This window comes from Alligator mississippiensis, chromosome 2, assembly GCF_030867095.1.
Source record: "Alligator mississippiensis isolate rAllMis1 chromosome 2, rAllMis1, whole genome shotgun sequence".
Classification (NCBI taxonomy): domain Eukaryota; kingdom Metazoa; phylum Chordata; order Crocodylia; family Alligatoridae; genus Alligator; species Alligator mississippiensis.
The window spans coordinates 266,158,761-266,185,823 of record NC_081825.1 but is presented as its reverse complement, the minus strand read 5'-3'; the positions used below and the strand labels follow the sequence as shown (position 1 = coordinate 266,185,823).

The following is a 27,063-nucleotide window of genomic DNA, read 5'->3' as shown; positions in this document are numbered from 1 at the left end:
TGATTGTGTCCCTTTTAATAACATATTTACTCATGAATAAATGTTGGTAAACATCAGTAGAAATTATGGTAGGTGTCCTATTTGTGATCATATGTTCTTTTAGTTTTCAATTAGTATTTTGTGACATGAAGCATTGTTGTTAATATTGATAGTTAAAGGCATATTTTCTAATGTTTCAGAGTGCTGCTGCTACTGCAGCTACTTTGGCTTTGCCTGCTGGTGTGACTCCTGTTCAGCAAATACTTACCAATTCAGGTAACTATTGTAGCAGTAATTGGATTTTGGAAAAGTTAATTCATTTACAAAGCTGTTTTATTTCATGTAGAACTTCTTATAAAAAATATTTTCTTCATATCTTGCAGACATGGTTGGATGTTGTAGACCAGGTGTGGCTGGCATGCCACAAATTAGCCCTGCACCCTCAAAGTGCCATTCTGGTCCCCTTCCTGTGCCCAATCTCCTACTTTGCTTTATGCTCCATCTGTGATCTCCTGCTGTGCTTCCTGTCCCCTCTCTTCTGTCGTGTGCCACACAGAGGCTGCCAGTGCCAGTTGTGGCACTCATGCCATAGGTTGACCACCCTTGCTGTGAACTGTCCCCTTGATTTCATTTTGAAGCAGCAGTGTGTTTAAATGTTAAAATAACTTCTAAAATTCTCAACTTCTTCTCATTCATGGAATAATAAATTGAACTTTCTTCCTTAGTTCTTTCTCCCGGAAACCTGCTTCTAAGCATAATATACTTTTAGATGTAGATTTTTTACATTTTGAATAATTATATTTTCATTGCAGGCCAGATCTTGCAGGTAGTTAGAACTGCAAATGGAGCTCAGTATATCATTCAGCCACAGCAGCCAGTGGTTCTACAGCAACAGGTTATACCACAGATGCAGCCTGGTGGTGTACAAGCACCTGTCATACAACAGGTAAAAAGACATTTTTGCGTAAGTTGGCTCCTAACTGTAAGTTGTTACAGTACTTTGTTGTCTGCATTTTGAGAACAGGTGTATGTGTTCTTCTGTCTGAAATGCATTACAAATATGCCAATACTGACTCTGAAAATTGGAAAGTACTGCATTAAGAAATGGGAATCTTAAGAAATTCAGTGTAAAGAGTTAAATTTTATTCAGCTTCTCTGAAGGGTCTTCCTACCTACTGTGTATCCAGTGTTACCAATTAAAAAAAACTTAAACATTTGTATCAAATAACATTGGTTTTCATCCTCCTGAGCTTTACATTGGTTTCATGTGTCCCTTCTTTCCAAATTAATTGTGCATGTAATCTCTTGAGTATAAATCCTTGTGGCAAATAACTAAGCAGTCGGTGTGGTTTTTTTTGTTTGTTTGTTTGTTTTTTTTAAAGCACTTTTTATTTTTGTATGTCAAATATAAATTTGCCACAGGATAGAATGCACAATTGAGGTTAACAGGGTTCTAATCTAACACCTTATCAAAGGGGAACTGGCCTAAATATTAGGCAGGTATAAGTTTTTAAATGAGGTATTTTAATAAGATCAATTAAAATGATTTGAATTGAAACGTTCCCCCCCCAGGTGCTTGCAGCTTAACTAATGCAGTTACACAAATGCATGAGAATAGGACAATGAAGTAATAATTTTTTTTGCCCCAATTTGTGCCAGTTGCAAAAAGTAAATCCTGTAAATAATGAAGGATGAACTACCTTGTTAAAAAAAAGATTAGCTTGGCCATCAGAAACACAGCACAAAGGAAAAGTGCTTTTACTCTAAATGGTATGACTTAAGGTTTCAGTTGTAAGCGGTTGCGCTTATAGTGCTTTGTGCCTGAATGCTTCTCTGATCTCTCCCAACAATACACTGGTGTAATACAATATATGCAGTAGCACCCAGCTTCTTTGCAGGCTTTGTTTCCTTAGCCCCCTAAAAACATGAGGATGTATGAAGTAGCCAAGGGGTAAATATAGCCCATCAGGGCAGCTAACCATGTTGCTTCTCCTGATCAGCTGTGAAAGACCAATGATGAGGTCCTTCTGAGTGAAGATGTGGCATCCTTTTGAAATAAAACAGCAAATAACTTAGCAGCTTGCCCTTGTTTTGTCAACCTGTCATGAATAAGCAGGTTGTGAACTTGGATGAATGACCTGGCTTCTACTGTAATACTTTACTTCCAAATCTTGGCTATTTATACACATGCTCGGAGGAGGGAGGAAGGGGGGGCATTTTAATTAGAGCAGTTTCTGGACAGCTGCTCTAATTAAAGTGCCACAACGTCACATGTATTAGCCCCCCTGCGTGTTTAAAAATGTGTGCATTCCATGACTTTTAGATAAGTGCCCGACGGCCATTTTTAAATGCACAGGGACTTAATTGGTGTAATGCTGCAACATTCTAAGTAGAACGCAGAGCAGACTTGATTAATTGAGTCTGCTCCAATGCATTCCAATTAAAACGCATCAGAACACATGCATAGGCAGTCCTTGTTTCTTTTATTCCCTGGTCAGTCTCAGCTATAACAATTCTGCTGTCAAGTATGCACAATGATTTACTTACATTAGAATCTCTTGTCAGGTCTTGGCTCCTATCCCTGGAGGGATCTCTCAACAGACAGGAGTGATCATTCAGCCTCAGCAAATCCTGTTTACAGGAAATAAAACACAGGTCATACCTACCACTGTGGCAGCTCCTGCCCCAGCACAAGCACAGATTCCTGCAGCTGGTCAGCCACAGGCACAGCAACAACAGGCACAGCCCCAAGCACCCCTTGTGCTTCAAGTTGATGGAGCTGGGGACACATCATCTGAAGAAGAAGAAGATGAGGAAGAAGATTATGATGATGATGAAGAAGAAGACAAAGAAAAAGATGGAGGTGAAGATGGCCAGGTTGAAGAGGTAAACTGACAGCATAACGTAACTAAGGTTTTCGCCTTTTTGACCTCGGCGTTCTACAGGGGTTTCATGTTGAGCGACTTGTTTGTTCACTGTGAACTTCTAAACAGTTTCCAGAGTAGCTACTTTCCAGAAGACAGTCCTCCATACTGCAGATGGAGCTAGCTTCCACATTTAGGAACAGGAATGCATGCTCTTGGTTTTATTAACTAGGCCCAGGCTACCAAACTTTAAAACTCTTATCCTAACTTATTCACAATACCACCAATCTTGTATCTGTGAACTTAGTCAGTAGTGATTTAGCAATCTCTATGGAACCCAACTAGAATGGCCCCATTTAAGGATGATTCCCTCTTAACAGCTACTCTGTGAAGTCAGCTTACCAGTCCTTAAATATATTCACTATATGTTCTAGAGATGTTGTAGAGTCCAGTTTTTAATAGGAATATTGTCTAGTATCAAACATCTTACAGAATTCTTGTTATATCTGTGCAGTTTCCTTTATGACCAAATTTCTGTTTTCAGCAAGTAGTGATACCGAGGTGTTTTTTTTTTTGTTGTTTTTGTTTTTGTTTTTTTTACAAGACCTGTTCTCTGGAAAATCCATGTCAACTTGCATTAATTTGAGTAATCATCTTTTACTTGATCAGTTGAATTCCTTATCAGCTGTTTTTTGTGCTGGATTGATTTGTAGGGTGACCAGTGTACATTTGCCCATGTTATCCTGTGTTCCTTTTGGATATTGACACAACAGTTGTACTCTGTCAGTTTCTGGAATTTCTGAGAATTATTAAGAAACTAACATCAGAAGGGTGGGTCTCCTCAGCATTTTGTTAGTTTAGCCTCAACTGTTCACCTGAGTTGTTAATAAATTGAATGAGCTAGTTCCAGCTGTTTTTATCAGTTAAGATGCTCCTAATGCACAACCTGAAAGAGTGGAGGAAGTGGGGGCCAACTTTTTTGATAGGCATTCCACAAACTGAGCCCCACACCCTTGAGTGCCACCCAGACTCTCTTCCCTTGTCCACTCGGCTTTTTGTTTCCTGCCCTACTTGCCATGGTTTAGCCTGCTCCCTCCTGGCTCTTCCACATGCTACACATGAAGATTGCTTGTGCTGCTTGTGGCATACATGTTGCAAGTTGGGCACCACTGCTTCAGTGTATCTTTCCCTTATCTGTTTAAAGATTAACTGGCATAGTATTATCAAGAATCACTGCTGTAAGGGATTCAGATTTGCCTTGGCACAACATTGCAAGTAATCTAGTTAATGAGGACAACAGGGAGGGAATATATAAGGATGCTAGCCAATTGCCCCTCAAGAATGATAGGGCAGCAGGGGGGTGGGCAGGGATGAAGTGCCCCCCCTGCATACAGCCCCATGTAAGACCGCTGTGTCACTGCTGCCTGCAGGGAGCAGGGCCTTGCCCCCCTGCTCTGCCACCTCCTGTTTGGAATGCTGTTGGAGCACTGATTGGTCGTCTGAAACAACCAATCAGAGTGCAAATAAAACGTTACAGACAGACTAAGGCTTTTATAATATTAGAATTTAGAGAGAAGGATTTTTCTGCTGTTCAGTATGTATTAAACTATTTTTAAAATGTTTGTTTTGCACAAAAGAGGAATTTGTTGCTCTTCTGGACTGTTCTCAGAGGGGATCAAACTCTGTTTCTTGGGCAAACATTCTGGTAAAGGTAATAGCAATTAATATGCCTATGGGAAGGAACTGGAAGAGACTGCGTAGGGAAAGTAATCCAGTACTAGATACAAATATCCAGTCTTCCATAATGGAGGCTGGTATAACATGTTCTAAAAAAAGTACCTATGTGAAGTAAGCCCTGTAAGCCAAACTGAAAGTTCATGGCACTGCTGTGCTGCTACATGCCAGAGTTAGTTTGGAAAATGAAAATTAGCACTAGTGTCTTTATCTAGTGATATGTGAGTGTGTTACATGGCTAATATTGCAACTCCACTCTTTGGATACTTTGGTTTTAAGGGCTAGGTACAGGCATTCAAAAAGCCTGAGGCAGAATCGATCCAAATTATGCAGTTTTCTGTAAGCAGCATAGTTCAAAATGGTAGCAAACAGAACATGCTTGCCCTTTCATGGGGGGGACAGATATTAGACTAGGTTATGCCACTTTTAAACCAGTCTGTCAAACTTCTGTTTTGGATAAAGACAGGCATCTGATCACTTATACTTGTAAAAGTGTAATGTCTGTACCTGGCCAAGAAGCCTATCTTGTGTGTTGATCACTGGGGCACAGGCTTCTAAAAAGGAAAAGTTGTAGGTGCCTTCATTTAGTGACAACTGCAGGATAAGAATGGCTGATTCATAAAATACTGCAGACTAGATATTCTAGTTCAGAAGTGGGGAAAACTAAAATTCCACCTTAGGATGGCTAAAGGCATAAGTGGAATCCCTAAAGGATGCACTCAGGCACAGTGGAGTCCTGCTACAGGTACACCTGCACCTACTCTTGAGACTCTAACTTTGCAGCTTGGTTTTTTGTTCTGTCCCCATGCATGTAGCCAGAACATAGTTTTGTGCATATAATGAAGATGGCGGTAATAGCTGTAAACTTAATGACTGGGGATTAACTAGTCTTAAACTTATTTGCAAATTGCTTTTTCAGGAGCCCCTTAACAGTGAAGATGATGTGAGTGATGAGGAAGGACAAGAGCTGTTTGATACAGAAAATGTTGTGGTGTGCCAGTACGATAAGGTAAAGTATTCTAAACAATAGCATTAGTATCTTTCTCTGCTTTTTCACCCTTTTTCTTCTTCCCTCTAGCCTCCCTCATTCCTGTTCAAGTCATGTATATACAGTATTGCCAACCCCACCGTGTCAATAGTCACAAGATAAACTCTTTAAAAAATCAAGAGATCTAGCATATAAAACATTAAATGCTATTTTTGAAGTGTGTTTGGGGCAGGGGGTAGTATTTGGAGGGGGGGGGGTGGAGTCTGGGGAGAGGGTCCTTGCACACCCTGGCAGGATACAGGGTACTGTGGGTCAGGAGAGGGGCAGCTGCAGGGCTGGCTGTGGCTTGAAAGTAAGGGGCAAACACACAGACAGCACTCAGCTGGTAAGTGGAGGGGAAGGGGCCGGAGTTGCAGCTCGAGGTCCCCATGGTGAGAGAGGATCCTTAATAGTGTCACCTTCCCTCTGTTCCTTTGACAGACAGCTCTTAAGCAGAGGCCTGGCTGTAACTTTTGATTAAGCTGTGACCCAAAACCTTAGTTACGTTATGCTGTCTGCATGTAATGCAACATAATGGCTATGGTGATAAAAATGACAAATGAATGCAGCTTTTGAACTAGACCAAACACGAGGTTACTCTAACCATCCTTGGGACAGATGTCTCTCTGTAAATCCCAAAATAATTCTAGCCTTAGGGTGGGTTTGTGGCAGCTTGGCAAAGAGAATGAAGTGTCTTTACAACCTTTGGCATGCCTGCTGAAACCACTAATGAGTGTCAGTACTAAATGTGGTTATATTTGATAAATGTGGATAGATCTAAATGTGGACAACTATCCACTGAGACCCTTTAAAGCATTCTACATGGGTGGCTAACAGAATGAACTTTGCTTGCTATAAACCTGGATTTGAAATGGCAGTATGGTGCCTTTCTCTGTTTTGCTCAGTTCTGCTGAGCCATTCAATCTCGTATGTAGTAGCAACCTTCTGTTAAGAGCCCTGATCTCAAGGATGAGACAAAAATAAAAAGAGAGCCTTCTAAGTATAATAGAACAGACCCATGAACTCTATTCAGCTTGAGCAATTGGGGCAAAAAGTATTCACTATTGTAGATTTCCTTCCTTTGTTTGGCTTAAGACTGAGTTAATAAGACCACAGTGAACTGATTACATTAGAAAAAGGATAAAAGTTGTCTAGGTCTCTCCATAACAAAGGCATTTGAATGAATGAAAAACAAATCGGACTCCCTCCCCTCCCCACCCCCCCCTCCAACTCATGCTTTAAGTGCATGTGCAGTAGTGAAAACAGATAGTTTGCTTGCATAGTGTTTCTGTATCTTCTGATGTTCTCAAAGGAATTGAGCTGCCCAGCTCCTTTTTTATTGAATTAGGCACCAGAATAGATTTGGGCCTTGCTATACTTAATCTTGTGAACATTGTTCTCTCAGGTCAGTGTCTCCTTTAGCACTACTCCCCTCGCTTGGGTACAGCTTCAACCCTGAAATGCATGCATATATTTAGCTTCAATTCAGCAAAGGTGAGGTGGATTTGACTCCACTAGAAGCAAATCACTACTTGAACAAGCTTAGTTCCACAAGCATCATACCTGCTATACTGCAGTCAGTCATATAGGGTTACCATATTTCCAGTATCAAAAAAAGACACCTGTGGGGGGAGGGGTATATGAGTGTGGGAAGAGGGGCAGTGATATATATGCTCATGCCCTGCCTTTACCCCTCACTCCTAAGCCCTCCAGCCCTGCTGCCCATGCATGCACACGCACATGCATGCGCATTCACACTCTGTGCATCTTATCTGGGAGCTTGCTGGGCCTGTGCACAGAGCCAGTCCCAAGCTGCTAATCCCTAGGAAAGCAGAGGAAGTACAAAAGCCTGGACATTTGCTCGTGCTTTAAAAACCGGGCACGAGGGCAGGGAAAGGACATGTCTGGGGAAAACCCGGATGTATGATAACCCTATATTTCACTGTAGCTGTCATCTTTATAAATGCTTATTGGCTAGCATACTAATAAAATCTTTCAAGAAAAAAATGTTGATTTCTTTGGCAAGATAAGCATTTGAATCTTTGTATAGCAAAAAGTTAAAAATTCTACGCTTTCAGAGTGAGAATTTGGGTGGAAAAAAATCCAGGAGTCATAGATGGTAGTTCTTCAGAATTTCTCAATATTTAAAGAGAGAAATGTTGAAGAAAATACTTGGGGCAGTTGGAAATATTGCAAATTAGGAATAGTATCTTAGGTACTAAATCAGTTGCTTTGAGAGTATTGTTTTGAGTGGATAATGACAAACCTATATGTTGTGACAGTTTACTTTAAAATGCAAATAGTTTTAACTATGCATATGTAGTTTGCCAAGTAATCTTACTCTTGGCAGCTATCTGGAATGAAAACAGAACACGTTTTAATGAAAATGACACATTCTTTCTGTGTGCACAGTGAACAAATTAAACCAAAATATACATAGTTTGATCATTAAGCTTTTAGCTATAATCCACATAATTATCTTAATTGTAGTGTCCTCTTTTGCTTCTTATTTGGGGAGGGAGCACAAAACAGTATTTTGGGAATGTCTGAGTGCCCCCCCAAGTCAGCAGTGTTTGTGGCTGAATTCCTAAACGGTGCCTGTGTTCTTGTCCCTGCTGCTAGGAGTATTGCTATTGTTGAACCATTGGGCTGTCTTACGTACAATGCGTACACAGTCCTAGCAAAGACTAAAAAACAAGACTCTTCATTCTCAGGGGAGTGTCATCCTCACTGGGGTATAGTCAGGCTCTGTCTTGCCCCTTCCTCTACAAGCAGGATTTCAAATCTGTCTGGCCCCTTGGGCTGGATTAGTGGTGTGACACCAGTCTTCAGGTCAAATCAAGTTCGCAGTCCTCCCTGCTCTCCCCCACCTCCTCTGCCAGATCCAGCACCCATAGCACCCTGGAATCTGTCACGTGCAGACTTCTTCCAACCCCCTTTCTTCCATAAAATGGTTATTTTTGTTTTTGCAGTTCCTGCTGTTGTTAAAGAGTTCCTTTGTATCTCTCTCTTTCTTTGACTGTTCACCCTCAGTTGGAAAATAAGGTGAAGATGCTGCTAGATATGCAATGATGCTTTGTTCTGGACAATTTTTATTTTGGGACCATTAGATCAACTTATATGGCTACTGATAATTTATTTTCATTTTCCTTTCCAACTTCGTAAACTTAGTTGTGAGCTGCTGCTTCTTGCTTCTGATGTTTCTTGTTTGATTTGCTTTTGGTTTTTTAGATCCATAGAAGTAAAAACAAGTGGAAATTTCACCTCAAGGATGGCATCATGAACCTTAATGGAAGAGATTATGTATTTTCCAAAGCCATTGGAGATGCGGAATGGTGAAGTTTTTAAGACAAAGCATAAAACTCCCCCCAAAAATAAAAAAGAAAGAAAAGCAAAAGCAGGAAAGGTTGAGACTTGGACATGCATTTCAACCAAAATTTATCTCTGCACATCAGAAAAGTACAGTATAAACAAAACTACCAGGACAAAGGTAGAGCGTGGCAACATAGACACTACTTCAGTGGGCAAGCCATGGGACTGTAGCAACTAGCATTGTCTGGGAGCTGGTTTTGTGTTAGGAATACATTAATTGTCAATTCTGCATACAAGAACCTACAGCTGGTAATTAGCATGTAAGGCTTTGTCTCCCCTTTCTTCCCCCTGGGTTAAGGTTTTAAAATTTCTTCCACTGATTGAATTCCTTTTTGATATACTAATAATCTGAAAATGCTTTGTGTGTACAAAACTTTGCTTTGAACACTTCCCTTTGATAGTGAAGATGGTCAGAATGTTGCTTAAAACTGTGTGCAGGCTTTGTACAGAAGGGTAAGAATTAAGGCGTTTAAATTTTAATTATCTTCTATAAGAAAAACACTTTTTAATTGTACTATGGTCATGTATAATTTTATCTACATATTTTCCTTCGTTCCTTCCCTCACTCACCTGTCCTCCCCTCTTTCCCTCCCCCCTCCCCCCTTTCCTCCAAGAAATTCTTATTCTTAGCAGTTACAAAATGTAATATGATAATTTATACTTCTTAATTTGAGTGATACCTTGACCTTTGGGTCTGTATTTTTTTTTCTTTTAGTGTTGAAAACCTATAAATCTTTTTCGAAAAATTGGGCCCCTTGACTCTTTTAAACATACTTTTAGCATTTGATAGAGTGGTTTGGCATAGAGCTGAGAAGAATGCAATGGTAGCTTTTATTTGCTGCTTAGAAGGCCTGTAGAGACTCTTCAGATTGAAAACTGCAGGCGTTCTGATTACTTATTATATTCATTCCTTCACTTGCTCACTACTTTTACAATCCAGGCATCCATAAATATGGGTGGAACAGAACTCTGAATGTTTGTGTTAGGGAGAGGTTATATATAAGCTTTTAATACCCAGCTGAAGTTCTGCTAATAAGGAGACTTGTTTAATTATAACAATACCCCAGAGCTTTTTCTCTCCTTGTATAGTCTTACCAGTAAGTTGAAGTGTGCTGCCATTAATGTCTTTAAAGCCTCTAGTGATGCACAGCTTTATGGCGAATGATGTGAAGCATTGATCATAAATTTTGTCAAGAGTAACTTAATAAAAGGGATGACTTGGTAATGCAGAAATAGTCATCACATACTTAAACCTAATGTAACAGCCTTTGCACTTGCGTATCACAAATGTCATTTATGAAAAGCAAAACATCTTTTCCTTGATGCAGTGGTTCGGTTCTTCTTTCAGATCAGTCTTTCAGAAATTCAGTCCCTCTCCAGCAAGGAAGGAGGAGTTGGAAATGTAGTTTTTAAATCGGACATCTGTGAGGAAGGAATGCAAATGCTCTGTGTGGCTTACCATTTCAAGATAAAACTATAATGTTCTCATTGCCTACCTGAAGTAGAGGGCGGGGGAGAGGGGAGGTTAAAAACCAACAGAGGAAGCAAGTTTAACTCAAACAAGGGGAACACTGCAAAGCAGACTCTTTACCACTTTACTTGGCCTTTCTTCTAGTGGAGGATGAAATTGAAATTTTTTATTTAACAAAATCAAAAATATATTTAATCAGCAGTATATATTAACTGCTTTCATTTTTGCTCTCTACTTATTTTCCAAGTGCATTCATAGTCTCAAATAGCATAGAGGAGATCCACAATATGTAGCAAGAAAGAAAACTGAGTGGTTATGTTTGCACCTGTGGTATCGCTGTCCTTAATTCACAGGTAGTCGAGGTTTTTTTGTTTGTTTTAGTAACTTACCTGTCTGTACACATTATTGGCTTTGTTACAAGCTAAGTTTCTGATCTCATTAATTCATTACCAACTAAAGCTGTAACCATTTTAGGATACATTTTTGGCTCTGGACTTAGGTTTCTCTCTGAACAGTATTTACTTTTTCTTCTGTAGAAAGAAATAATTTTGAAGTCTTGTTTATTTTAATGCACCACTATTCATACTTAAATTGTGTGCATCTTCAGTGAAACCAGTTACTGATTAATAATTTCCTTTGTATCTTTCCTGCATCTCCAGGTAGTATTAATGCTGATTACCAGTAGTTTTTTTAGCCTTTCAAATGATTTAGAACAAATCCCATTATGTTGCACAGTTGAATCGGTAAAAGTCGTTTAGCTACAGATTCCTGTTTATACTACTGGAACCCAGATTACTGTACAAGATGTTTAGTTTCTTCTTACATGTAGGGTCTTTCGCCCAAGTATTTTATAGTAGAAACTGCATAGCTTTTTTATTTATTTTTAAGGAATACCACAGCTTTAAAGATTACTTAAATTTAGCTCATCTTCAAGGAAGTTAGAAACCAACCATACTTGTATGGTATCTTGCAAATTAATTATAAGGTATGCTTGACAGATGAGGCACTGGTCTTTCAATAGTAGTACCTGTGAAGTTTTCTAAAAGCCAGTCAAACATAAACGTACCAAACTGTGCTCTTATTGCTACATCAAGTGTTCCTTTTTTAAATCACAAAGCACGTTTGTTTTTTTTATTGTAGCAGCTTGATGTAAGAATGTAGTTTGCTTAATTTTATTATTGTACTTGAATTTTAATCATTTTTAATATTTTAATTGAACAGACAATTTCATTAGGTTCTATAGAAAACCATTCCTTTCTGAGGGCAAGGGATTCCCATGTTCATAGCATTTAAATTATTTTTTTTCTTGGAAGTAGAAAATAGATTTTTTTCATTTTTTAAATAGTTCAGTATTATTAACGGTTTCAAGAGGGCTTTTGTTTAGATTTGCACAGATAATGGAGCACCTTTTTAAGATGACTAAATGGGGAAAGATAACTTCATAGTTAAATGTTTTAACCATGATGGCTAATGGAAATTTTAAAGAGCAACTGGACAAAGTTCGGAGTTTTGTGCCTTTTCGATTTGCAGATATTCCTGCTTTGTCAGCATGGTTATATTTTATTGGATTCCTAAGAGTAGACTTCCTACAGTGCTTCAATCACAAATCAACATTTTAGCTCTAATTATATTGGCTTTTCAATATGTGCAATCATTTTAACACATCTAAGTTGAAAAGAAGTGAAAACGTTGTCTGCTAAGGAGGGTAATAGAGCATTTAGTCTCATAAGGAACTTTATATTGGACTATTTAAATAAAATGTATAAAGCTTTATTCCCCCAACTGTTGGTGGTAAGTGGCAAAATTTGAGGTTTCATCCACCTTATTCCTGCATTGCAATCGCAAGCTGCTTTTTCAACAACAGTCATTCTCCTGATTTTACAGATCATGATTTCACAAGAACAAATTATGGTCATAGCTTATTCTTAAGGGGATGAGACTGTTCTGAAGCACAGTTTCTAGAAAAGAGCAAAGAACATACTAAATGTGATGTAACAGAGCTTTGTTATAGATGTCTTTCTAATTTTTGCTGTAGTTAAGAAGGTAGAGTAAACTTTTGAGGTTTTAGGTTTTTTTTCCCTTTGTAAAAGTAATCATATAATCTGTCTACACTCGGCAGCAATTGTCACGATAAAACACTACCAGAATACAATTCTGGAATTCCAATGCAGGAGTTAAAAATGAGACCTTGTCTACTAGAGCTTATTCTGTCTTTCTGTCTCTCTCTCCCCCATTTGAAAAAGTTCTTTTGAATTTTTTTATTATTGTTATAGAATGCAATAATGTTCCGGACCTAGAACAGTAGGTTTAGGGAAATGCACACTGGATGTCTAATGGTCTCTTACATGGTTCTACAATTTTTCTCTAAAAGTTTAATTCAGACTTTAATGGTTACAAAAGATGGGGAAACTAGCACATTGTTACATATCTGTCTAGGATTCATAAATCTAGTTCTCATTATTTTGAGTGGGTGAGAAATGTGTGGAAACCAGGCCTTTTGTTTCTGGCAGATCAGGTTGCTAATGCTTACTTTTTTTTTCCTTAAGCAGTTAACATAAGGCAGTTGGTTTGGTGGGGTGTTTTTTTGTTTTGTTTTTGTGTTTTTTGCAACTCAGTTGGATTGAACATTGAGGAACAAAAGGAATTTATTTTAAACCAGAAGGAACTACCTTGGATTAGCTAGACATGCAGCCATCCAATGTTACTTGCTCCAGTATGCAATAGGGTACCAATAAAACACGGAGAGGGGGAATATCCTTTTTTGCTGTTTTGAGCTACTATTGTCAACTGCTGTTGTACATATACTGTTATGTGTAAGGGGGTAAATATATTTATTATGTTTGTAAAATTCATTCTGTACAATTGCAGATCAAGGTTGCTCTTCTGTGATATACAGGATATTATGTTTCGAAGGCCATGCTTGGAATACAATTAGAGAACTTAGTATTTTGATGTACTAAGACCTATTTTAAGTTTAATATTTTGCCTTTGCAAAAACTTTAATTAAAGATGTTATTTAAAAAATAAATTTGCCCTTTTTATTTACTATTTTGTATATGCATCTGGCTGATGCATTAACAATTGATTGAGCTGCAGTACTTTGAAAGTACTTTCATATCTTGTAATGAAATACTTCAAGGTAAGGAAAGCATATCATTATTTCCTGCCTAGTTGAGTAAAAAATGAATTTGCTGCATAGTCTCTTCTATTTTAACATGGTTCACAATTTAAAAAAAAAAAATGCTTTTTCGTTTTAGGTCTGGAGGTGGAAATTTAGCACAAACCCAAACCCAGATTTAAATCAATCCCTTAAGCAAAGAAAACATGATCTAGATCTCCAGTCTGCAATCCTTAGTCTGCAAAATGGTTCTTTCAAAATGATGAGAAACTTGGCAAACATGAGTCCACTGTTTCACTTCATTAATGAAGTCCCTATTTCCAGTCTAGTCGGCCCATAACTATTATAATCGCTTTGTATTTTGTGATTTAATGACCTTGATAGAATTTTCAAGTCTCTTATAAGACCTACCATTGGCTTTAATCAGCAAAAGGTTATTATCTATTTTTTAGTTGTTAAACAATTCAAAGGTCTTCATAAAGGAACAGGAAGATGCACACTGGATGTTTAATGGGCTCTCTTACATGGCTCTGCAGTTTTTCTCTCAAAGTTTAATTCAGACTTTAATTTTAATGGTTACAAAAGATGGGGAAACTAGCACATTGAGGTTGGGGTGGGTCACAGTGAACAAGTGACTGTTCATGACCCTCGCAGTGTGATTGTGACAAACTAACAGTACAATAGCATGTGATGACTCGAGCTTTGTTTATCTGTTTATATTTGAAGCATTTTGCCTCTTCAGTGTGGTGTGGCGCTCAGTGGAGTTTATTTTATGCTGAGAGGAAGTTAAAACTTGAGTGTTTCCAGCTATCTTTCAGCAACATTTGTATTGTAGTAGAGCACTGGAACCAGCTACCTAGAGAGGCGGAGTCCCCATCCGTACAGGTTTAGGACCTGGGTAAACAAAGCCTTGCCTGGGATGATATACCATATTTACTCAAATCTAAGACAACCCTGAATGTAAGGTGACCTGCCCCCCTACCCCCCCCCCCCATCATTTTATTTTGGTATTATTTTAATTTGGTATTATTTTAATAAACAGACCCATTGACACATTATAGCAATATCAGTAAGTCATAAATTCAACATGGGCTTCAATTCAATTCAAATGTTAACTTGATTTATACTAGGTTCTGTCTGAAACCTGGTGAGTGCTACTCCTTTCTTAGAGCTTACAATTTGGGGGGCTAGTCACTTCCACATGCATCCTCACTCACACTCTTCTTCACTATTCTTATCTCCCACATCTTCCCACAAAACACTATCTCTAGTTCCATCTGGGGCATTGGATATACAGCACTTCTTGAAGCCTTTAAATAATGGATTCTGAAGATATCCTGGCTCAAGAAGCCAGAATCTATTGGGAAAGCAGTGCTACAGTTGGCTTCATAATCTTCCCACCAGGTGCAAGTGCATGGTTCCCTCCCAAGAGCCAGTCTGAGTACTGACACTGTAAATGGTCCTTAAAGGGCTTATTCACTCTGACATCCAACACTTGGAGTTGAGGTGTCATACCAGCAGGTACGAGTACAAGATCACAATTTGTTGACTGATTGAATTTTTGCTTTCACGTGTTAAATGCTCTCTGAATGAACCTAACAAATTTTTTTGCAGTGCCTCAGGTATCCATTTCCACACACCTAACCAGACAGGCATCAGTTCACATGACAATCCATCCGTCTTCCTAGCACCTAACTATTCCTGGTGACAACTTTTTATTTTGGCAGAGTTTTGGCTTCCAAATCGTACAGGGTGGCAATTCTCTCCCATCTGCCAATACTACTAACATCACTAATTCATGACTTAATGTCTCATAATTATGGATTTTGTGCCTTTTCTCCTGGATGGTGATATTGCTTAGCATTACCTATCTGGCCCATCCAGGTAATCATGAGTTTTGCATAGCCTAATAATGTACCACTGGAATTCAGCCAGTTCTTTGCCACAGTCTGATGGTAACTTTTTTTGTTCAAGTTATGTTCTCTGTCTTATGATGAGACATAGTGGCTTAGCCATTTGGATACACCACCCATTACTTTTAATTTTTGAAGGGGAATGTTCAATTCCTTTGCTATTTCTAATGCCTTGAGTCGCAGTACTTCACAGGTGATTGGCCTTTCTCTGTTCTTGAACATACTAGAGAACTTGCTTATCAATTTCAGGAGAGCAGCCTTGTTTTGGACACCAAATGTTTTCTGTGTGGACTTCAGCATTCTTGAGTTTTTCCTTTTAATTGTCTCCATTAATGCACATTTGCTTCAGTAACATTTTACTTCCTTCTCACTTGACAATTATTTGTCTTTTCAGCATAATTTATAACCTTTTAAAAAAAAACTTGTATCATAGCTGTGCCTCATTTCTTTTAATATCTTCACATCTACCACTACATCCTTTTTTTTTCTACGTAGTCTGTCATGAGATTTTCCCTGCCACTACTCACCCCAAGTGGTGATCAAATCCTGTAATATGCTTTTTCTGCTACGCCCCTGGGTGCTCCCCTGCCACATGCCCCTTGCCTTGCTACTGGGTGCCTCACTGAATTCTGGCTTCCTCACCACTGCTGCCTGGAACCTCACTGTGTACTAGAGCCCTCGCTGGCATGCTCATGCACAGTCCCTCATCTTTGCTGTTGAATCCCTTATCAGCATGCATGTTCTGGGTCCCTTGTCATTGCTACCAGATTGCTCACCACCACATGTTGGGTGCTTCACCTTTTTATGCTAGATCCCTTGGTGCCACTGCTAGTAGTCTCCCATTGCATGCTGGATCCTTTGCTGGTGCTGTCTGGAGCCTCACCATGCATTGGGTCCTCCACCACATTGTTTCCCTTGTCACTGCAGTTGGGTCCCTCGCTGCAGGGTGCCTGGCTGGCCTCTGGAGGCTTCTCCTCTCTGAGTGTTGGCCAGCACTTGCAGGGTCCCTTTTGTTGTGTGCTGGCCAACCCCTGTTGGGGTCCGTTCCTGCTGCATGCCTGGCCAGCCCCTCCCCACAGCATGCTGGGTGTTTGGCAGGCAGGTGATCAAGCCACTCTCAGCTACTGCCTGGCTGGTGGATCCTGAGGCAACTTGGCATGCACTGACCAGGCTCTGCATGCAGCTTGAAATGACCCAGCAGGCACTGGACAGGCACTGTCTACACAGCATGTGGGGCTTCTGCCCAGCACGTGCCAAGTTGCTCTGAGCTGCTGCTGCCAGTAGTAGGTGCTGGAGTAACCTGGCTGGCTGGTGTGGGGTCACTCCAAGCTGCTGCCTGCCTGCGTGTGCTGACTGACTTTGACACCCTCTGACTGAAAACCCTACATGCAGCTCAAAATGACCCAGCAGGTGCCAGCCAGGCACAGTTCCTGTAGTGTATGGAGTTTCTGGCAAGTACGTGCCGAGTCGCTCTGAACTGCTGCCCCAGCAGCAGGTGCCAAAGCAACTTGTCATGCAGTGGCAGTCTGGCTGGGTGTGCTGGGTTGCTCCAGCACCTGCTGCATAAGCAGTAGCTCAGAGTGACTCGGCATGTGTTGGCTAGAAACAAGGGCTGTGCAAAGCTTTGGGTGCTGATTTCAATTCAGCAGCCCAATCTCCGAATCCAGATAGAATCAGGAGACCCATTAATCCCCCTGAATTGAATCGGAAGCCTCCACCTTCAATTCAGAGAGATTTGATGATTCAGCCATAGACACAGCTTTGTTCTTTGTACGTACCTCAAGGTACCAGGTGGCTCATGAATGCTGAGATGGTGGGGCAGATGGAGTGTCCCACAGGAGCATGCGGGGAGGTTCCCTGCATGCTCAGCAGTGGACCAGAAGTACTACTGGGTCTGCCATGGAGCATGCAGGTTACACCCCTGAGGGACAGGATTGGGACCAGTGGGGTCTGGGAGAGACCTGCTGAAGGCTCAGATGAGGGCTCACTCTGGGACCCCAGAGCAGCCTCCATTTTCACCAATCAGCTCATTACATCTGGATGTGACGAGTAAGGGTGTGGAGCAAGAGGCATGTGGCTGCTAGGAGGCATCATAACTACCCCTGGGGCTCAATTTTGTTACAGCGCTGAAGAAACTTGGCATACAGCAGGCAGCAGCTTGGAGTGACCGTGCACTGGCCAGCCAGGAACCCTGAATGCTGGGGGGATCCTGGCTCACCTCTGCTGGTTGCCTGGCTGCACTGCCTCCTCACTGACCTGTGCATTGTCTTATTTTGGGTAAGTCGTATGCAACTATAAGATGAGGCTTGATTTCCCTCTCTTCTTTTCCCCTCCCTCCCCACCCCCCACCATGTGGAAGTGTGGGGGGGACCTCATCTTACCATCAAATAAATATGGTACCTGGGGATGGTCCTGCTTTGAGCAGGGGGTTGGACTAAATGACCTCCTGAGGATCCTTCAAACCCTCACTTTCTATGATTCTAAGATCTACATCTGTGCTGTACAGCTGGCGTTTCTGTACCGGGCAAATCTCAAATAAACTGTCTCTAAATTGTTTCCTTTTCTCTCAAAAGGAAACAAGTATGATCATAATAGAAAAAAGGATTTTTCAGCTGTCCCAGCCAATACATTTTGGAGTACTTGGTTACCTGTCAATTCTGATTCCCATGTTCTGAAAGGTGGACTTTCAAATATAATATTGCAAGATACTCCTACTACTCAATAACATGGTCAATGTGTATGTACGGACATTTTTTGTGTAATTACTAAGTCTGTCTATCAAGAATGAAAGGACTCATCAGCCATCTAGTAGCCCATTGTTCACAGAGATGGAGAAAGATGGGAATTAAGCACAAATGGTGGGGGGGGGGGGGGGGGGAAAGCAAAGTGAAATGTACTTCTCCAAGGCTGCAAGCAACTGCAAAAAAGGGATGGAGTGTGGGACCCAAGCTGGGGCTAGAGTCAGCAGGAGCACGGGCCCGTGCCAGTGAGTGCGGCCTGTGCCGGGACAAGTAGAAGCCTGCACCCAGACCAGGGTGGCAGGAGCACCAGTGCCTGGGCTGGACCGGGCGGGGGGGGTGGGGAGATGCAGTGGCAATAGAGGCAAATAGTATGAGGCCTGCACTAGTGCCTGGGACCAGGGCTGGTGGGGGTCTGTGCCCAGAGTGCACGGGGCAGGAGCACGGGGCTTGCATTGGTGACCAGTGGCAGAGGCCAGTGCCCAGAGCAGGGTGGCAGTAGTGCCAGTGCCCAGGCTGGAGAGGCTGGTGGGCAGGCAAGGGGGGTGGGGAGAGGCAGCGGAAGTGAGAAGCAGCGTGGGGGGGCTGGGTATGAGCATGGGGCCTGGTCCAGTGCGCAGGGCTGGGGCCAGGGCCAGTGGGGGCCCACAGCAGGGCAGCAGGAGCACAGCCCTGGGTTGGGATGTGGGGCTGGAGTGCTGGTAGGTGGGTGGGGGAGTGGGGAGAGGCAGTGGCAGGGCAGGCAGTAACCAATTAATCTCTATTTACATTTATTTCTATGGGGAAATGGGTTTCACTTGGTACTTGGTTTTTCTGGAACCAATTAACAGCACTAAGTGGGGGTTGCCTGTATTCAAGGATATAATGCTATGGAAGGCATTATCAATTGGATGAGAAATGTCACTACAGCCTTCATCACTGGGGGTAAAAGACCCCCACAGACCTGTCCATAACAGTGGCTGTCAGCTCTGTGCCTCAGTTAGTACCATAGGAATTTAGGTCGATAGGATCCACTCTTCTACTTCAATACTTTCATAAGCTAATCCTTGCTTGTGCTGTTAACCAGGTGCTACTTTTCATTCCTGGTGGAATGTCCTCAAGAATAGTGTAATCCTTTTAAGATTAACTGTGGCCCCAGAAATATGTTAGTGGCATTAGTAAACCTAGGGTAAATTAAAAAATAATAATAATAATAACCTTGAGGATGGGGCTGAGAGAACATGTGAAGAAGATGAAAAATACACAGATAATGTAGCTGGATTTCTTTTTGGAGCCCAATTGAAACACCGGCTTGAAAACATTTCAAGCATAAATAGGAGGGAACACTAGGACATTTGAGGCTGTACAGTCAGCAAGTGCACTCTTTCCCAGAATCTTCTCCATCCCTGTATGCCAGCATTTTCCAAACCCTTGTGGTGGTTTACAACTTCACTGTAGTGAAATTAGATGCTCTCATGCTCTGCCCTGCTTCAGCTACCAGTTTCCTTTGTTAGTGGCAACAGTAGCTATAGTAGGGGGTACCACAGCTTGTTGCTGTGATTTGCGGCCCTTCTCTCCCACGGCACCAGGAACCTTTAGTTCTATTCCCATAGTTGCTAGACCACTGGGCTTGGGGGGTTTCCCTCAAGTTCTTGATGCATTCGACTGAGTATGCTGACCAGAATAAACCCATGCAATGAATCTTAGGGATGAGAGGGACTGGGGGGGAGAATGCTGTTATTCTCAGTAATCAAGCTTGTTTGAAATGCTACCAGAGAGCTTTCGGACCTTATTTACTTCGCACCTCCCACCACCCTAGTGTACTCTGAGACTGTGTTGGAAATGATTCACAAGCCTCTTCTAGATAAGTCAGTGTGTTTTTAAGCTTTCCTCAAAAGCATTGCGTGTTGGCTGCAGCCAAGGCTGGGAATTTTGATTGGAGTATGTCAGTGTTCCTGCTGGGACTTAAAGCCAGAGGCTCCTGCCTAGGAAGTCTAGCCCCCTGCTCATGGTCAGGCCGATCGCCTCTGGGGTTGGAAGGAATTTTACCCCGTGGTTAGATTTGGTACGGACTGGGAGTTGCCTTTCTCTGTGGCAGGAGGCATGGCCCTCTTCCTGAGATCTCTTGAGCATATATTAACTTTTTACAGAAGCAGGACGTTGGCTGTCATGGTCCCCCTGTTTTATTTATGACAGGTTAGGGTGTTAGGGCTGAACAAAGCTTCACTGTCTATTTTGCTGGAAGCTGGCAGGCCTCCTGGCCTCAGCAAGGGCTACCATCCCTGCAGTTTTCACCCCCCTCTGCCTTCACACTTACAAGTGACACGAGTCTTGCTTTCAAGAATTTGAGGTGCAGTTTCCCAGAAACCCCTGCACCTATCTCCTTGAAACTCAGCATGCTTCATGGCCTCAGAAAGGGCTACCATCCCAACAAGTTTCATCCAAATTGGGCAAGAAATGTCAAAGTTATAGGCAGTTTTGTGCTTCTCTGTTATAGCCTATATACTACTACTACTATAGGTCAGTAGTCTTATCTGCTGCCATGGCTGGAAATGTCAGGATGCCCAGTGCAGGAATACACTACATGTAATTTTGTAACTATCAGTAGCTTTCCTTGCCAGATATTTTTAATTCCTGGTTATCAGTCTTTTATTGATATTTATGAATACCGGTATCTTGTTTGCCCAAGAAAGCTCTGACATCAGTGGTTTGTAGTGTGCTTACAGATTTTTTTTCTCATGCTGCTGATCTGTTAAGTTAGAAACAATGCATAAAAAACAAACACTCTGAAAATAGATGTATTTCTGACTAGCTTTCACCCAGCTAATTACAGCTAACCAGTAGCATTTTAGCTGCAGCAATAGAGGTCTCAGAATAGGGTAAACACACCCTAAGAGACTACAGACTTTCACTGACAGCACATCACTAATGGGTTTAATTAGGTAGAAATCAGGAGGATGATAAAGCAGTCAATTGGCTCATTTCTACAGCTTCCTCTAGGCAGCAGCAACACATAAAGAATCTAGAGTATTCACAGACTACACTCAGAAAATCAGGAGCAAAGTTGTACAACAGAAACACTAAAGCTCAAGGCTGTTTGGGATTTAAGAGCACTTAAAAAAAAATCTAATTTGCTACTTGACAGCAAAGGTAGAACTAACTAAATCAGAAAGCAAGGGAAATGCTTAGTTGTCATGTGTCTTGTTAATGTAGCCAGAACTGCATTATTGTTTTCACTTGTTGCCTCTCTGTTCTGAAGGGTAGCATATTCATAGAATCAGAGAAAATTAGGGTTGGAAGGGACCTCAGGAGCTCATCTACTCCAACCCACTAATCAAAGCAGGACCAGCCTCATCTAGACCATCCCAGCCAAGGCTTTGTCTAGCCGGGTATTGAAAACCTCCAAGGATGAAGATTCCACAACCTCTCTGGGTAACCTGTTCCAGACCTTCACTACCCTCCTAGTGAGAAAATACTTCCTAATATCTAACCTAAACTTTCCTTGCTGTAATTTGAGACGGTTGCTCCATGTTCTGTCATCTGCCACCACTGAGAACAGTCCAGCTCTATCCTTTTTCAAACCCCCCTTCAGGTAGTTGAAAGCAACTAATAAATCCCCTCTGTCTACTCTTCTCCAAACTAAATAAGCCCAGTTCCCTCAGCCTCTCCCCATAAGCCATGTGCCCCAGGCCCCTCACCATTTTTGTTGCCCTCTGCTGGATTCTCTCCAATTTGTCCACATCCTTTCTGTAGTGGGGGACAAAAACTGAACACAGTACTCCAGAAACAGTGGTCTCACCAGTGCTGAATAGGGGGGAATAATCACTTACCTTGACCTACTGGCAATGCACCTACCAGTGCAGCCCAGTATGCTGTTAGCCTTCTTGGCAACAAGGGCACACTGCTGGCTCATATTCAGCTTACTGTCCACTATAACCCCCAGGCCCTTCTCTTCACAACTGCTGTTTAGCCAATCAGCCCCCAGTCAGTACTTGTGCATGGCATTGTTCTATCCTAAGTGCAGGACTTTACACTTGTCCTTGTTGAACCTCATGAGACTTATTTTGGCCCAATCCTCCAATATGTCTAGGTCACTTTGAATCTTAGCTCTATCTTCCAGCATACCTACTACTCCTCCCAGCATAGTGTCATCTGCAAACTTGCTGAGGGTGCACTCTATCCCATTGTCCTGTGGGGCACGTCACTTGATACCTGCTGCCAACTAGACATTGAGCCATTGATACCCTTTAAACCCAGTGCTCCACTCAGTTTTCTATCCAACTTACATTCCATTCATCCAGCCTGTCCTTCCTTAGCTTGCTTGCAAGGATGTTGTGGGAGATGGTAACAAAAGCCTTGCTAAAATCAAGGTACACCACGTCCACTCGTCTTCCTGTGTCCACAGAGCCAGTCATCTCATCGTAGAAGGCAATCAGGTTGGTCAGGCATGATGTGCTCTTGGTGAATCCACACTGACTGTCCCTAATCACCTTCTTCCCCTCTAAGTGCTTAGAAATATTCCTTGAAAATCTGCTCCATGATTTTTCCAGGGACTGAGATGAGTCTTACCGGTCTGTAGTTCCCTGGATCCTCCTCTTTTCTGTTTCTTTTAAATATGGGCACAATGTTTGCCCTTCTCCAATCATCCAGGACTTCTCCTGATCACCACGAGTTTTCAAAGACGATCACCAGTGGCTCTGTAATCGCATCATCCAACTCTTGCAGCACCCTCAGATGCATCCCATCTGGCCCCATGGACTTGTACACATCCAGCTTTTCTAAGTAGTCCCTAGCCTGTTCTTTTACCACCAAAGGCTGCTCACCTCCTCCCCAAACTGTACTGCCCAATGCAGTGGTCTGGGAACTGCTCTTGCCTGTGAACACTGAGGCGAAATAGGCATTGAGCACTTCAGTCTTTTCTGCATCCTCTGTCAAAAGGTTGCCTCTTCCCTTTGGTAAGGGGCCCACAGTTTCCTTAATCCTCCTCTTGCTACCAACATTCTTATAGAAACCCTCCTTGGTACCTTTCACATCCTCTGCTTGCTGAAGCTCCAATTGTGCTTTGGCCTTCCTGACTTCATCCTTGCATGCCTGAGCAATGCTCTTATACTCCGCCATAGTTATTTGTCCAAGTTTCCACTTCTATAAGCTTCCTTTTTGTGATTTAGTTTACTGAAGAGTTCCCTGCTAAGCCAAGCTGGTCTTCTTCCACACTTGCTAGTCTTCCTGTGCATCAGGATGGTTTCTTCCTGCACTCTCAAGTAAGACTTCTTTTAAAGTACAGCCAGCTCTCCTGGACTCCTCTCCCTCTCAGGCTGGCTTCCCAGGGGATCCTGCCCATAAGTTTCCTGAGTGAGTCAAAGCCTGCTTTTTTGAAGTCCAGAGTCCTTACTCTGCTGCTGTCCATCCTTTCTTTCCTCAGGATCTTAAACTCGACCATCCCGTGGTTGCTGCTACGCAAGTTGCCATTCTCTACCAATCCTTCCTTGTTCATGAGCAGCAGGTCATGGAGAGCACAGCCCCTAGATGACGGCTCCAGCATTTGCACCAGGAAGTTGTCCCCAACACTCTCCAAAAACTTCTTTGATTGTCTGTGCACTGCTGTATTGCCTCCCCAGCAGATGTCAGGGTGATTGAAGTTCCCCATGGGAACCAGGGCTTGTGATTAGGAAACTTCTGCTAGCTGTTTGAAGAAAGCCTCATCTACCACTACCTCCTGGTCTGGTGGTCTACAGCAGACCTCCACTACAACGTCACCCTTGTTGCTCTCTCCTCTAACCTTAACCCAGAGACTTTCAACAGGCCTAGTTCCAGTTTCATACTGAAGCTCTGAGCAATCACATGGCTCTTTTTACATGAAGTGCAACTCCTCCTCTTCTTCTCCCCTGCCTGTCCTTCCTGAACAGTTTGTACCCACCCATGCCAGTGCTCCAGTCATCTGAGCTCCCACCAAGTCTCCGTTATTCCAATCATCTCCTAGTTCTGCAATTATGCAAGGACTTCCAATTCTTCCTGTTTGTTTCTCAGGCTTTGTGCGTTTGTGTACAGGCACTTCCATCGCCTTCCCAAGACAAGCCTGGGTTGCAGTAGAAGTTCCTTCTGTGGTTGCTCAACCAGCATTCACTTTTTTTCAGTCTCTGTTTCCTGCTAAGTTTCTACCTGCTTTGTCCCTAAGTTGGTATGAATTGGATGCCTCAACTTTTAAAATTCAGCCCCCCACCCCCCATTTAGGTGTTTAAATATGGGTTTTCAATGTAACCTAATGTTAAACATTTCTTTTTTTTTCATTGGCTAAAGCAGTGGCAGTCCACCTTGTGGTCCCATGGACCAGATGAGAGATGTTGTGCCTGTCTGCAAGCTGGATTGGACCCTGCATGCTGGGATCAGGTCTGGGCCTGCGCCGCCTCCACCTGCTGGGATTGAGCCTTGTACTGCCCCATCTGGCTCTGTGAACCAGGATTGGGCCCTGAACTGTTCCCACACAGACCTGTGCGCTAGGATTAGGCCCTGTGCTCCTGATCTAGTCCCACAGGCTGAATGACATGGTGCTGGGGGTTGAACACCCCTGGGCTAAAGTACTCTAGAGATGACTAAAATCCCTGGACACTAGACCTGAAAAGGGGAAACAAAAGCTGTAAAATGGAGCATTGCAGTCTAAAACTTTTGATGCCTAACCAAGGATTTTGATGCCTTGGATTCAGGACATCCAAGAGAGGGACCTACCCTCCCTCTACAATGTTTGCTATGGCTCAGCTAATGCAGAATGGATCTTCTACAAGAGAAGTGGGCCAAGTTCTTTGAAAGAAAAGGGCACAGGCACCTCTTTTAGGAATGGGGTGCCAGACTTCATATCCAGTGTACACAGAAGGGCATCTGAGCCCCAGGAAAAGACAGGTTTTTTAGACGCCCTAGCCTTACGTATTTCCTATTGGCTAGTTCTAGGCTTCGCACGTTGAGTGCACTGGCTTCAGGCAAGTCCCTAGCTAAGTATGCTGGTCATTTTGCATCTTGTATTGAAGCACCTTACTCCGCCCATGTATTATGTGTGTCCTCTGGCCCCTCACTCAAGGTTCTGGGACCTACCCCAAGGCCCTGGAACATTAGGCCTACATTTTAAGTTCCTAGGACTAGAGCTACAAAGTAGCTTATGTATTACAATGCTCTGGGCTGCAATGCCTAGCTTGCATGTCTGGATTCTAGGGTGGAATCTGCAGCCCTGAGGAGGGCCTTAAGCTTGCTGTATGATGTATGTGGAAAGACGGGGATCACAGAATGAGATTCAAAAGCTGACTGAGTGGGAAGCCACTTAAGGCAACACTAGCGAGAGCAGCGTACCTTGTTCTGGGATGCAGAGGCATAAATTTGGACTAGGACTCAGTCTGGACCATTGTGGAGTTGGTACTTTATCCACCCCTTTAAAAATGGAGCAGGGAATCATTCTTTGTTTTTTATGCAGCAGGTTAGCAACTAGGCTACTCCCCCAGGAACAGGTAAAATGGGAGAAAATAGCCTTAGGGAATTCAAACCCCTCTCCTTTGGCACTGCCAGGCCCTTCTTGCTGCAGCTGCCCAGAGCATGTGCCTGAGCAACCCTGCAGCTCCTCTGCACTGTCATTGTCCCGCTGGCATGGCCCAGAGGTGGTGTTGATGGCAGTAGAGAGAAGCCACAGGACAGGCCAGGCATGGGCTCCAGGCAGCTGCAACCCCATGTCGGTTTTCATAGTTCTCTGTCATCACTGAGCAATTTCTTTGTGGTGAGAAATATTAGAAAATTGGCTCTGAAGGGCCAAGGTTTTTCTCCCAAACCAGGCTTCCCCCAGTGAGACTTGCGGTCCCTCCCCATCTTCAAATCAGAATATGAAAGAGTTTCAACACACTGACAAGGTTTTTAGGTTGGGGTTTTTTTTAGAAACTCAGTGGAATAACTTTTTTTGGACCCTCCAATGATGCAGATGATGCATCTCCTGGTCTGTCTTCCAAGTCCAGCACTTTGTCCCTCAGGGTCTGCAGCTCCTTGCTGTAAGAACCTGTCTGCCTAGCCATTTCTATAGCCTGATCCTCACAGGCAGAAACTTTGTCCTCCCCTCCCTGAACCCATTTCACCATGGTGTCCAATAAAGCCGGAACATTAATTACAAATACCTTCATCTTAGCCATTGTAATTTTAATGATTGATATCCTTTTAGCTATATCCTGCATCAGACAAGCTAAGACCTCTGTTTTCCTCTAAGATCTTACCTCAAAGGCCTCCATTTTGGAAGACAAGAGGCTCTTTGATCTTCATTTTTTTATGGCCCCTGACAATGAATGGGAGAGGTTTTTTCTCAGGCACAGAGAAGAATCTAAAGTATAATTTTATAGGAGGTTGAAGAATTTTAACTAAGGGTGCAGAGAGAAGTGACAATTTTAGCCAGATCTGGCCACAGAAAGCAGTCTATAGCTGTGACCAAACACAAGTGCATGGCTGCAAATAGCTTTAAAAATGGCTGATTAGGTGAAAATCTGACCCCTTATTGCATGAGGTATCAGATAAAGATATTTCAAAATGTAGCATCTCCTGTAACTTGTGTTTGGGAGCTCCCAGCCTGTTGCTGTTTTCAGAATGGGAGAGGGGAAAGGGAGCAGTGGGAGCTCAGTCTGTGGATTTTTCAGCTCCCTAGAGGATGAGTTGGGTATATTGGAGCTGTCCTGAGGTGGGAGTGGGGCTCCAATTCAACCGCCTCACCCTTCAGCACCAGCTGGGGAGGCTCAAGAATGAGCTCTCTGCTGCTTTCCCTTCTGCCCCCATTCCGAAAACAGTGAGCACTGGCAGAGAGCCCTGCAGGCTGCCAGCCCCAGCTAGATTCCCCTCCGTCCTGGAACCAACAGT

The 27,063-nt window shown here is 42.7% G+C and overlaps 1 protein-coding gene across 4 annotated transcripts in view; it reads left to right on the top strand.

The window, feature by feature from the left end:
- The window catches only part of GTF2A1 (general transcription factor IIA subunit 1), a 29,840-nt gene extending 16,365 nt beyond the window's left edge, over nt 1-13,475 (top strand). For 2 of the 4 annotated variants that reach the window (XM_059723148.1, XM_059723150.1), the window contains exons 5-9: nt 180-255; nt 792-943; nt 2,545-2,865; nt 5,497-5,586; nt 8,836-13,475. In XM_059723148.1, coding sequence (XP_059579131.1) covers nt 180-255; nt 792-943; nt 2,545-2,865; nt 5,497-5,586; nt 8,836-8,943 — 747 coding nt within the window. In that variant the 3' untranslated portion in view covers nt 8,944-13,475. The remainder of the gene's footprint in view (nt 1-179; nt 256-791; nt 944-2,544; nt 2,866-5,496; nt 5,587-8,835) is intronic. The other 2 variants (XM_059723149.1, XM_019478867.2) reach the window with 1 other exon arrangement.
- Nucleotides 13,476-27,063: the final 13,588 nt, after the last annotated feature.